This window comes from Athene cunicularia (assembly GCF_003259725.1).
Source record: "Athene cunicularia isolate RWA chromosome 9 unlocalized genomic scaffold, athCun1 chr9_part1, whole genome shotgun sequence".
In the NCBI taxonomy this organism is placed as follows: Eukaryota; Metazoa; Chordata; class Aves; order Strigiformes; family Strigidae; genus Athene; species Athene cunicularia.
Window position 1 is genome coordinate 7,499,626 of NW_020799110.1, and position 14,335 is coordinate 7,513,960.

Below are 14,335 nucleotides of genomic sequence, written 5' to 3' on the forward strand. Positions count from 1 at the left end.
AGTATGCAATTGCATTCTTCATAGCACTGAAGTGAAACTGAAGCAATAATTATGCTAATTTTAAAATGGAAAAAATACCAAGATTTGTCTCTTTCTGACTCTTAAAATATTTTCCTCCTAACCTTGGAATTTTAATATACAGAATCTCATGTATTTTAGTATTAAAGGCAAATTAATCTTACACTGTTCTTGTAGCAAGCTAGTAATTTAGTAGGTAGGTTGGAGGAAGTTATGTTACACTATATAAACTGTTAGATAAATTTAAATTATCTCTAGTACTTCAACTTCCTAACATTCTTAAAAATAAATCTGAGCTGATTTGCTATAATAGCTGAAAGCCTTTGTGCCTACCGTTTACTGTTTAATTACCTGATACTAGTGTACCTGAAAGCTACACTAGTATATAGCACCCAGTCTTGATCTTGTTTCCCAGGTTCCATCTTGATATTTATTATTGTTCTGTTGCTAAGATTTCACCATTAAATACTTATATGAAAGAAATACAAACATGCCACTGATTAAAGTTGTTTTAAGCAATTTACACATGTGTATTTCTGTATCTTTAGCCTTTTAATTTTGTTTTTCTCTTAACCCCTACTCTGTAATTGCAACAATTTCTTCAGACTGCCAGCATTTCGTAGACCGTAGGTATCTTGAATACAGTAATCTGATTCAGCTGTTGGAGAGCATGCTATTACCTGAATAAAGAACGGATTCCTTAGTAGCCATTAAAGATCTCAGAATGTGCTTCCAAAAGGCACCATCGTGACGACTGCTCACCTCCTGCCCAGTATGGGACGTTTCATATGCTACCAAAGGCTGCTTCTCTTGCCCCTCCTACCATTTCAATTAGACTTGGCTTTCATTGTCCTTCGAAAGTCTCAGCCATGTTACAGCACGCTCTGCGTTCTTTGCTATGTCCGATCCCAAACACTGCAGTATGAATCAAGAGCATGAAAGCTTTGTAGACTCACTCACTACTAAGTATGAATCAGATAATACCTGTTTACACCAGTGTAAATTCCAGCCTGTTCTTAAAATGCTTCAACAGGGAATGCTGTGTGAATCAGGTATCGATACAAGAATTGGATTGCAGATAAGTAAAATTCCAATTTGTGTTTGTTTTTCAGAGCCAGAGCTTCAACTGCGTGGAAGAGACTAGATGTCCGGGATCTAATGTGAGTTCTGTGCAGACACAGGGAGATTCAGATTATTTCATCAACCATCTTGGAGTACCTGCCATGCAGTTTTCTTATGAGGACATCAAAACATCAGAGGTAGGTATGAATAAAACTGGATGAACTGAAAACAGCAGTAAGATACAATTATTTTTTCTCAGGTTATATCCTTACATGACAAGCATGTTGTAGTAGGAAGTTATTTCCTGTAAGTGCATTTTTTTTAGATCTTCAGAGGATTGCCACAGACCTTCAAAGTGACTAATTTTATAGGGGTATGGCATTCAAACAAACAGATATTTATAAAAAAATGAAAATAAAAAAATTAAGGACATTATGTTAAAAACGTTAATATTGCTGATAGTATTACAGGTTACGCATTATCTAACCCAAATTTCAGACTGCTTTCAACATAGTGGAAACGAGTTTTGATGTGTATTTTTTCATGCACAGTAGGATGAGACAGCTTTCAAAATGAATTGTATATCCATTTTCATGCTGTGGGCAAAATATGACTAGTATACATGTTGGTTGTAAAGATCTGTATGCTTGATTGGAGTCTTCAAAACACCCTGTTCTTTTTCAGTCCATTGTCCTCTGCAAGGTAAGTGGAAGGCAGAGGCATGTTACACTGTTTGGAGACCAGGCTGGAACTGGATACAGATAAGCTGTCAAGAATGTTTGTCCTTCCTCAGCCTTCACTACTGTCAGTTGTACTTGTGCCTGAACAGCTCAAATTTACCCTCAGCTGGTCAGCTGAGGATCAGGAAGCCTGGCATTAGTTATTTCATGAGAAAAGTGGTCATGAGAAAAGGTGCATGTGTTCCTGTAAATGTAGCCATGCGCTGACTTCATATTCCCCTCATTTGTCATCTTGTACTGTGCTTACCTACACGTATGCACATCTTCCCAAGTTCAAGAACAAAGCTGAAGCAGAGTTGAACTGGAATGCTTCCTGGCACTGCTTGCTAATACATTTCTATTTCACAAATGCAAAACAAAGCAGAACTGGGTCATATATTGGAGCATTGTTGTGTAAATTAAAATATATTAAGTCAAGAATTTAGATAAATAAGAATACTTCTGTTTCTAAACATCACTGCACCTATTAGTCAAAGTATTCTGTTTCAGATTAAACACAAGGCAGAGGCTGTAAGAAAAATGTGAAGTCAGAAGACATACGAGTGCAATGTTTATGACAGGCTTGTGGTCCACGGTAAATTTTTGTTGTCACTTAGCAGCTATTCCACATAATATTCATTCCAGATCTGTGTGTATTGGGTCTATAGAGCCTGAGAAAGAATCTGCAAACTTCAATATATCAAAATAAGTATTTCCCAGCTACTTTTACAATATGAACACTGAAGTTTCCTTTGGTTATTGACTACTTCAGTCCTACCAAAGTTACTCTTCATGTTCAGTTAACTTTGCAGATGTGCTCTTTTGTCTCTCAAAATGACTCAGCAATGTAATTAAAATCATAAAAAAATGTTTTTCATATTTGCTTAAATATGACACATCAAATTTGATTATCCATTGAAAACTCAGCTTTTGTCCTTGCAAAATCATTTCCTAGAAATAAACTTACGACAAGTGTAATTTGCAGTCTTGAAGTTGATGTACTGTACCTCTCAGACCATAGGAGATCTTGACCCCATGAGATCTGTTTCTTGTGAGAGATAAGTTTGCTTAGAAATATGTGTAAACTTCTGTTGGTAAGAGAATGGATTTTTCTTTTTTACCTAAAAGTGAAGTCACATGGAATGTTTAAATTTGGATTCTTTGCTATATTTTTGTTATTTATTGTAGTGATTATTAACAGTCCTTCAAAACATAGGCTCATTGTCTCTCCTATATTCTATCAGACAAGCAATCTCTTTATTGTTTACTGTTTATTTCAGTTGTTTATTGTATTGAACAGAGATAGTACTATTATAAGGCAGACAGAAAGCATGGGTTTTCACCCATATTAATAAACATTGTAGGAATTTCTGTTGTGCAGGTTAGTGACAGGAAATAATCTATTGAGTTGCAGGGAGGGATTTTTGCTTGTTTGTTTCCAAGCTATTCAGCTTTTTAAACTATGCCTCAGCTTTATCAACTTCATTGCAGAACAAGATTTGGATTTGGGAAAACAGATTTCAGAAATGGGATGTTTTGACGTGCTTTTGTAGACTGTCATTTTACCAGGTTGGTTTCTGCTGTCTCTCTCACTACTGTGACCTACTCAGTAAATTCTCTTCTTCTGGAATATACATTAGTTGTTTATTTTATCCACCTGTCAGACAGCATGCAGTGTCACATAAACCTGATGTTATTCCACACTCAAACCCCCCCCCGTTTTAGAGTAAAAAAAGCCCAAGACCTGTGCCTTGTAGTCTGCCTACAGAGCAACGGTTATAGGTCAGCTTTAGAAATCCATTCCTTACCGAGTCAGTGTAATGCCAATCCCCAGAGAGAAGGTTGTAAAAACTTTTCATTGGCAGAAAATTGAGGAGTAAATAAGAGGAAATAAAAGTTGTAAGAGGAAACACTCAGACCAGAAGAGTAAGTAAAACTGTCTTGCTTGAAATTACCTAATACAGCGAACCACGGCCTCAGGGATGTTAAATCTGCATGGCAAATGCCTGTGGTCAGATCTGTGAGCTAGTAAAGGGCATTCTAAGTATTCAACCACTAGTATAAAAATGCACTAAGTGAAATGCAGCTCACTTATTTACTAGCAGAAAATGTGTGGCGTTTTAGTCTGTAAGTAAGAAGTAAACTTGGAAGAATTTCTGTAGTGGAAAAAACCAATATTATTAACCCAATTTCCAAAGATTCTCTTGGAGTTGCTGAAGAAAGCCTTCCTGTCCTCCTAACATCTGCTGCACTGGCTTTACCTCTGTGTGAGGGTCACATTCTGATATGTAATGTATTATGAGAAAGGTTGATCAGCTTTTCCTAATACTGCAGTTTCTCTTACTTGGAGGAGGAGTCATGCTGTTCAAGTTAATGATTAATTTACACCCAAGTGACCATGTAGAGCCTCCAGAGAAGTAATCTTGATTTCAGATGTGAGTTTCTCTGCTACTGAAAGCCCCTAAGTCTGTTAGTCCTCACCTCAGTGGAGAATAATATTAGAAACATCCTCACTTTGCTTTACATCAACAAGAAAGAGCAGCATAAAGTAAAAGAGCTCTTTAGATCACAGACTTGTCTTTGTTACTGCCTGTACTAAGAGCTAGATATCAATGAAATTACTTGATTGTATGATCGTTGGTACCTCAGGAATAACAAACTGGAGCAAGTGGGTAAATTCTGATTTTTTTTGTCATGTGTGGACCGTTTCTGTACCCTTGAAAATTATTAGTCGTGTTTGTATGACAATGTATTTTAAAATCCAAAATGGTATAACGGGTATAATACATAGATGTCCTCCATAATGGTAGAAAATACATGCGTGTAGCAGACAAAACTATTCATCATGATTCTGCTTGGTGACTTAGATGAAAGTTCTTCACCCGTGGTGGTGTTGTTTTTTTTTTTGTAAACGACATAATTGAAGTTCAGCTCTTGTTTACTTGATTGTAAATTAGGAATATCTCTGAAAACACTGGATATGGTGGTGTGTGATCTGAAGAGCATGTATTCGGTGTCTATTTGAATTCATCGTTGTTCTTGGATATACATTGATTGTGTGCCTGTGTAACAGAAAATACTGCTTTATCAATTAATAGCTTACCTCATTTCTCTTCCCCTACATTTCTTTTTTTAATCCTTCTTTGTGGCTTTTTGGCATCTTTTTGAATTCACACATTAATGGAAATTCTAATATTAAATGGTTTATTTCAGTTGTGTGATTGATAACTGTGTTCTTCCATATGAAGTAACATTCACTGCAGACTCAACTCTGCTCTTGTGGATGACCTCTACAAAATACAAAGTATTAAGAATTATTGAAACTTACCCATTACAGAAATAAAAGGGTCACTATTCAAATCTGTAGCTGTATTAACAGAAAGTGGTTTCAGTCACAGTGAACGCTTACTTATTAACTAATGAGAAATTTCCTATAACTGGAGACGTGAATGGAAAAGATAGATGAATCAGAGTACTCAGGGTTATCCTGTTTAACACAATCTGAGAAGTTGTTTTATGAAGATAGAATTATTTGTTTCAGAAAGTTGATCCAATTGATGTGGTTTTCAGGCAGTGGGTGGAAAGCCTGCATGGAACCAGAGAACTTGTTGCTCAGATTCCTATGTTCATTTCTTTATATTCAAAGTAAATTGAAACTAAAATCTTTCAAAATTTTGTTTGACACATGTTCTAGCTGACCATGCAGAGGTGTTTCAGTCATTAAATATGCTGACTTCCCACAATTCTTAGTCAATTGAATTTATGAGTGTTTAATACTTCTGAAACTTGATTGAACATTAATTCGTGTTCAGAGAACCAAAACATAATCACTTTTTACTTATTAAAAAAAGCCCCCTTGATTTCTCTGTTGCTGTAGAACAGGGTTTAACAGTGGTACAATGAGGCATATTTAATCCAAAGCACCTTTCATAATCAAACTGATGTTTCTGAGGAACAGTTTGTGATTCTGGTCAAACCACTGCATTTGAAAAGTTTAGATTCTTTTTCCAGTTTAGCTTTTTCCTTCCTTCCTATTTTCTTTACACATTTGTGTAATGGAACAGTGCTACCTCTTGATGAAAGGCTTGAAGCATAAACATGAGAACGGTTCTAGAAGAGCAGGGTATTCAAGTGTTAATTATTTTATTAAAATGTGTGCAAGTTTCAACTTCTGGTACAGTTTTGGAATTTTATCTATGAACTTTTCAAAAAGTTCTTTGGAATATAAATATCACAGTGAGCTAATACAGGAGTTGCAGCTTTATTCAGCAGTATAGATTACAAGGCAGAGTAAAATAAGTCTCTAGGGGATATGAAGGCTTTTTTGCCCCATTACTTTTTAGCTGCAATAGAAGCATCACCTGTTATGGAAAAGATGTAATTTAAAATGTAAGCTGTTTACACAGCTGTTGGTTATAGAGATGGTGATTTCAGGCGTTATATACTGAGAAGGACTAAATGTGCTTGGATATATTTTGAGAAGGGCTGCTTCTGCGTGCTCATGGTACCGGTTGTTTATGGTTGGTGTGCTCAGATAGAGGCATTATTTGTGGAGGAGGACAGGCAGATTCCACAGGATCACTGAAACTCTGAGGAAAGATTAAGGGCTGTTCTCTAATCCTGCTTCTTTAGTGGCCGCATCTAACATGGAAAGGAAAAGACAGATTCTTCTATGCCAAGAATATGTCTTTCAGCACTTGAGGTATATGGAGAGAGGATACAAGTCTTCCATAGCGTTGTAACTTCTGAGTTTCAAAGAACTTTGTGCTGATTTACTTAAAACAGATTGATGTTAATTTTATGTCTTAAAATGTATCACATGTATGTCTTAAAATACAGCTTTTGCAGTAGGGTGTCAAGTGTGTCTCCAGCCTTCTCTAGAAAATTGTTTGCATTTATTACATAAATTTATTACATAAAAATACAATACCTGGACCAACAGCGTGATCTGAAAAAAATTTTGTTTCCTGTATCTAGACATAGTTTTACCTGTCAGAGAGACTCAGAACTTCAGAAGTTTATGCATGCCTCCTCTTCTAACCTTCTTCTGTTTCTGTTACTCCACTCCCTATTTCTTTAAGCTTTGCCTTCTTTTTCTTTTTATATGAGCATCATCCAGTATCGTTTTCCCTCTGCTTGCTGGAGCATCTTAAAAATGTAATTTGTTCTGCTGATTTTAACCTGATGGCCACAGTTGCCTTTTTTCCTTCATGAAAAAGGGACAGAGGAAAGTAGTGTTTAAAAGATCTGTATTTGGAAGTGTAGTAGTGGGCTGCTTCACTGAAAAGAACAAACCCCGGATTTGCAAGTTAATTAATTTTGATTATGTCTCTCTTAGCACAGTTTATGGCATAGTTGCTGAAGTACTAGAAGATAAGTAAATCACAGAGACTAAGAAAAATAGCTTTGCTGTGGATGCCTAGTGTTTGGGTACAAGAGAAAATATAATTTGGATTTGCCATGGCTTCTGTTAGAGATTTGATTGTTTCTTCAGCATTGTAAATCAAACAACATTAAACTGTTCCACATTTTGAAGCTGTTCCGATCACTTGCAAGCTTAAGCTGGTACAGGAGTATTCTGAGTTTTTTTCAAGATGGAAATAGACTGTTACTATCCATTTCCATGTCATTGCAGTTGACAGTTTCATGAGGAAGCCAATTTTTAAAATTATAGCTAGATGATTTCCTATGTTATCTGCATATTATTCCTCATTCTCGATGCATCATATTACATGATGATTCCTATCTGATAACAGTCTTAAATCCCTTCTGTGATAATATGGTAGGTTACGTCAATGTTAGCATTAGCATTTTGTTCTGAGAAAAAACAAGTTTATGCACATTATTTTAAAAAAAATACCCTCTTTTTGTTATTTATTGATGGACACACATTTAGCGTGAAATATTTTATGGAAGCTGTCCAAGTTTGGGTATGCAGGGCTTACAGAACATTTACTTTTACACCTAGACTATAAAAGTTGTTTTCCGTATCTTCACTCAAACTTAAGTACAGGCAAGAAGTATAAAAATTACCTGTCACATTATTCACAGGCTAGACCAAGATAGTGTAATACCATGGACCACTAAGCTAATTTAGAAGAAAAATGAAAAGAGGTTTCTTTATAGAAGGCATTTGTATGTAATATATGTAGAAGAGTTTAGAATTTTGACAGTTTGAGATTGTATCCTCTTTAGAGAGAATGCATAATGATTTTTATTTCTGTTGAAATATGCATAACTTTTTGAAGGTAACTTTCAACTTTCATTAGAGCCCTTAAAAGTGATTTTCGCCCACACTGGTGTAAAACAGAGGCCACTAAATCTTAACTCTTCAATGAATGTGGCTTCTCAGTTGTTTTTACTGTCTGCCTCTGCTTCCTCCCATCTCCCCTGTCCTGCCCGCTTTTCTTCCTTTTTTATCACTCTTTGGGGAAACTTACTGCAGTTTCTTGATTTCAATATTTACGTGCTTAGGCTGACCCATCATGCACAAAAGAAATTAAAAGCTCTCCAAGTTTTCTTTGTTATGAGAAAAGAAACAGGAGCTGTCCTTGATGGAGAGAACTTCGGGTCTAGTTTACAAAAAAGTAACTCCTGTGCTGCATGCTGCTTTTATCTCTTTTCTATGCTTGTGTTAGTGTAGACGGAGGGCTCAGGCAGTATGAAGTGCTCTTCAGTGCATCTAGCTTGTGTCTTTATAAAGTGAATGGGAAACTGATTTGTACCAGTCTTTGTCTTGTGTGGGAACAGTACTGGATGTACATTGTGGGGTTCTGGTGTCAGTCATTAGAAGCACCATTTTAATCCTGTTATGGAGACCTTCAGCTGCTGTTTCCTTTCTTGGAATTTTTTGTATCAAGGTAAAGTTTTGAACTGAACATACAAATTCACAGAAATCAGGGTGGCATGGGGAAGTTCTGAGTGCTGGCTGTGTGTGAAGGGTAAGGACTGTATCCACTCATCCAGACTGGACGCACTGGGACCTTACCATCAAGGTCTTTGTCCACTGATGGCTGGGAGAGTCTGTTTCCTATCACTATTGATTCACTGATGTACTGAGTTAGTTCCAATTATGACCTTGACGTGATGTTTATATTAATTTTAGCTCAGTGAAAGTTTCTAGCCTTTATCAGAAGTTTAATTTCATTTCAGTAGAACTTGCAGGAAGCATTTGGAGGGGTTTTTTTTATTTTCAGATTTGCAACTGCCTTATCAATAGGTAATTAGGTGCTGCAGTTGATGGCTATTGGCTTTATTACCACATGAATAACTACATCCATTACCATTATAACCTCCAGCACACTGTTTCTTAGATTTCACAAAACAAGCACAGAAAATAAAGTTAATTTCTGACTATAAGTGAGCTATTGCCATTTCTCTGGCTGCCAGAATTTATTAAAAGCTACTGTTTCTTTGAAAGAACACTTCTCTGTGTCTGTATCTCTGATACAGAATAGACTGTACATGTCAGCAGAGCTGAAAACAAGTAAATAATTTGCAGACTCAAGGGATAAATAATCCTCAGTGACGGACAGAACCTCTGATTCTAGCTACAATGTCTGAGCTGCAACTTACCTAGGAATGTAACATGTAACGTGAAGCAGCTGGATGTATTGTGAAAAAACTGATAACTGTCACTGTAAATTCCTAACCAATGTTCTCTTATGTTCTCTCTCAGCAAAGCTCTTGTCAAGGATTGTTTATCTAGAGAATATATATATAAACACACTTTAGTTTTATATGCATATGTTTATATAATCAAGGTGCCATTATGGAAGGCAGCAAAGTCTGCAGTGTAGTTTTGTCAGCAAATTCTGGGTAAAGAAAGAAATGTAACTCCACAAACACAACTTTGTTCCTGTGTGTGTATATCTAAAGCAAATATGAGTGCTCTGACCTATGATATCCTCTACTGAGAGCCATTGATGGATCACTAATTTAGTTCACTGCTCAGAGTTACAGTGCTTAAAGTCAAATCAGTTTATTCTGAATTTACGGATCTCTATATTCCTAATTCAGTTATCTCAGTATTTTGCATGACATCATTAATCTCACTGTTATTCCATATCCAGATCATTTTCTCCTTTACTTCCAATATGTCTTTCAGTCCCTTTCCATTCAGGGAAGAGTTAGTTACTGTCTTGAGATTTCTGACTGACTACTTGGATGGTCTGTGACTGACCAGGCTCTTCTGGTAAATTTTATACTGTTTTTCTTCAGTTATTATTTATGTCCTCCTGGATTAAATATCACCCAGTACCAATTAATTTATCAGATCTATGTATATTTATCAAGGACTTCAACTAGAAACATCATGGCATCATTTTCTCTGAAGGATCGGAGTAGACCGTATACAAAGACATGGTGTACTTATTTCAGCCTTAGCTGCTCAAAACAGAACTTCCAGGCCTGTGACATATGTGTGAATGATCTTGGAAGAGAATTAGCGTCTGTTGTTTGACCCTGATATTTCGGGGAGATTCCTGCCCTCAAGAGAAGCTGTATTTCTGTATCTAGACTTGTAGGGAGTTTTCATAGCAGCAACATGTTACTGTGATGATCTGCAATTTGGTAGCTTTTCCATCTAAAAATACAGATCTGTATGGCTCCCCTCCTTCCCTGTTTTAGTCCTAATTTCTCCCTGGTATATATTAACTTTTTTAAGGAAGTACACAGCTGGTATCTGCCCATGGGGAGTTAGGGACATGTTTCATGCATGTATGAAAGAAACAAAGTCCTAGTGTGCTTTAGAATATCAGAGGGTACCAGAAATCCTTTGTGAAGGGGTAAACGTTTATCAGCCTCAGAATGGCAGATTGTTGGGAATCCAGGATACAGTTTTTCTAAACTGTCTCTGGAGAGTTTGGTGCTGTTGCATTTGCTGCTGGGAGATTCTATGAACTTTATAGTAGAACTTTATGGTCAACAAGGTGTAGCAATGGGAGTTAGATGAGTCAAGGTGAAGAGAGAGGTTTCATTTTGTTCATAGACAAGTGATGAACTGCCAGTGCATCACAAAATGTAGTTTGAACAGTCCCCAGTAGATTGTCTTGGGGCTACTTGTGAAGGTAGGTCCAAACCACGGCTGCTTGTGTGTCTCACCTTCCTCAATCATGGGCTACACTGTCTTTATAATAGCTATGCTCTTGTTTATTCATACTCTATTTCTTCTGACCAACATGTTTTCTCTTTTCTGTCCATCTTTAGCATAAATTAGTGCTTTTTAATTTCTCAGTACATTCAGGGGTTATGTAGTGTAGTACTCAACAGTAATACATTAATACATTAGTCCATCTGTTTGCTTGGACTCTAATTTAGTTGAATTTGGTAGTGGGAGCATGCTGAAATTGTTAAGGTTAATGATTCAGTGTTTTACAAGACAAAATACATTTGATGTTCAATTAAATGATGTTTTATTGAATAATATGAATATTTAGCTAGTTAATTTAATGGAAGAACATCTTTGTTATTCCGTACTGTTAGTGAAACTGATGATGTCCTCGTCAGTTGGATACATTACTTTGCTCTGAAATAATCTGTTTGGTCTCACGAATCCTAGTGCTTTGATGTCCCAAACATTTGACAGTGTATTCAAAAGGGGAAAATTCTTTACATAAACCTGCTGTGAAGTAACAAAAACGCACATCTTCTTTAGTATATACACTGCATGAGTACATGTCGTTGCTGCAAATTCTGTCCTTGCAGATTTTCTCATAGGCTCTTCATTTTCTTGGAACTGACTGAGGGCTGTTGAAAGTCAATGGAAGAAAGACAGCCTGGAGGTTAAGAGGGTCAGTGGGATATGGAAAAACATGCAATACATTTGCTTAGACAACAATTATTGCTTCTGTTTGATAGCCTGCTGAAAACATGTATTATCTAAGGATAGAAGACACTGAATTATCTGTCCTCCCTGGAGAAGTAAATGGCATATTGCGTTCAAGATAGCATTTTACCATTGTTGTTCTGTGTGGCTAAATTCAACAGACCAAGTAAAATTCTTCTGGCAGAGTATCTGGAGTAAGTAACAGAACTTGTTTTGTGTCGACAGATATTAGTAGTGTGTCACTCAGGTTTATCTTTTAATAATTTGGGAGGAAAAAAAAAGTCAAGATCGCTGGACTATCAAACAGCTGTGATTTGAGTCAATGATACATTATCTCAAAATTTGCAATGTTTAATGTATCTTATGGCTATTAAAGAACTGTTTAATAAGGCTTCCAATAAATAAATATTGTCTTTGAAGACATTATTGTTGTTCTTGGCAAAAGCCAATACTGATTCTTAATGAAAATGGTGAACCTCTCGTCTACACAATGTCTGTCCAGTGGATAAAATCAGATTTCTTCATTCAGCTTAACAACTTTAGTAGTTTTTGTAAAGCACTCAAAATAAAAACTGCAAATAGGAAGCATCAAATCGGGAAATAAAAGCATTGTGCTTTATAATTTTTGTGATTATGAAAGACTTTGTCACTGGGACTCATGGCTTATAGCAGGACATAGGATGATCTTACTGGCACTGCATGTTTTCCACATAATTTGAATGCTCACAGTTGATCGTAACGTGTTACAAAATGTTCTTTTTCACATGATACATCCAAGAAAAGGTGTTCTCTCTTACATGTAGTGAATCTGAACTGAGCTTCCTATTTCCAACCTCCTGAAACTTTGGGAAGATCTCTGTGAGGTTCCAGATTTCTGGCTTTGGCTGTTTCCTCCTACTTATACTGCTGATTCTGCTTTCAATTTAAAAAGTGTCAAGGGAAAACTAGAGAGGAATAAAGCTATGCAAGCACCCTGATATTTTAAAAGTTGCTTTCTTTGTGCTGCAGTCTGTGAATTTATAGCTTTACAGTGATTATTTCAATTCAGTTACTAATGCAAGGAAGAAAACATTAAATTAGATGAGGGAAAAGTGCTTATATTCTTTTCCTGTCTGATGACTGTTGGCTTGAGTTTTTTCTGGCTACAACCGAGTTGAATAATAAAATAAATTGTGCAGCAGTGATTCCAATTCTGCCTCTTCTGTTTTCTGTGTAGTCTGATTTGGCAGGCCTTGCTTATTTGGTCAAGCATCCAGTGACATCACAAGGTCAGTGTGCGTCCTTACCAGAAGATTAAAACAGAAAATAGTTTTGGTTTTGTTTCTTTTCTAAAAGTTCTTCAGTAAGCTGAAATGGCAAAAATAGCAAAGAAAAGCCTCTTATCAGAAACTCCTTCTGACATGCCAATTTTCACAAAGTTAGGGTCATTCTCACTTTGAATGAGATTTTTGACACATGTTAGTCTGTGGCAGCTGCAAAGCTTTGCTTTCTAAAAATAATTTAAAAGCCTACACATTTTATGTCTTTAATTTTATTTAAGTAATAACCACTTAAACCCAATTTTTGTATCACTTTATGATCCTTTGTGGATTTGGGGGGAGAAATATTTAAGTAGATGACAAGAGCATTTGCTAGAAAGGGAAAAGTCAGCCTACTAGTGAGAGGGAGAGGCACACACTCTTCTGTGATATGTTTGCAGCCTTAAGGGCCTTTATTAGTGAGAAATGCTATGTGCTATACATTAATGCCTGGTGTTATTACATTAATGCAGTTTAAACCACACATTAGAGAACCATACTTTGCCTTAGGTATGTTCTGTGTTAATCCACTTTTTCAATAGATTTTTTTTTTAAATCTGCTTTAGTCTGCAGCACCCTCCCAAACTACAATCGTTCCAGATGTTAGTCTATGAGATACCCTCTTCCATGACATTTTTTTTTGATCCTTCTTCCAGCCAAACCTTTGGTTCGATCTCTTACACTCGTCCAGGGAGGAAAAAAAAAAAAATGGAGAAGAGATCTTCTTTTAGCCTAGCTGAGGTGAAATACCTGTTTCACAAAGAAATACAATTGTATATTTGCTGCCAAGACACTGCCAATTGCTTGACTTAGGGTAAAATGGAAGAAGGAATTAGTGAAAGCCTGCAGTGCAGATTTCAGAGGTATTTTTGTTCTGCTCACTGCTCTCTCTTTATCTTTTCTTCTGACAGGGCTTTCTCCTTCATGCTATGACAAATTTTTGGCAATGGTTTTGAATACAGATGCAGACAAGTCCTCTTGCAGTTGTAAGCCTCTGGATTTCTGGGTAATAGTTTTGGGCACTATCATAACTTTATAGTGTGTGCTCTGCAGGTGAATTCAACCTCCCAACTAAACTTGTTTCCCAGGTTGATCCTGAAGGTAGGCACTGACTACTTGCTTTGTGTTTTACTGACCAGACACCGCATGTTTGTGTGTGTCCTTCAGGTTGCTGCAATTCTACTCCTCCTGCTCTTTTATTGCAAAAAGGCAGAACACAGTGAAACAGGTTAATAGCTCATAGAACAGACACAGCATATATATATATATATATATATATATATATAAAAAATGTATGTGTGTGTGTATATATATGTGGATAGGCAACAGATTATATTCACAATCCTGATGCAGCAGAAGCTTTATATCCCTAAATTCTCCTCTGCTAGAAATTATTCTCTGGTCTGTGTGAA

General features: G+C 36.4%; 1 protein-coding gene across 1 annotated transcript in view; it reads left to right on the forward strand.

Moving 5' to 3' along the window:
- The window catches only part of NAALADL2 (N-acetylated alpha-linked acidic dipeptidase like 2), a 429,638-nt gene that overhangs the window by 341,035 nt on the left and 74,268 nt on the right, over positions 1-14,335 (forward strand). Inside the window, exon 10 of the mRNA XM_026854960.1 lies at positions 1,131-1,277. Within this exon, the coding sequence (XP_026710761.1) occupies positions 1,131-1,277 (147 nt within the window). The remainder of the gene's footprint in view (positions 1-1,130; positions 1,278-14,335) is intronic.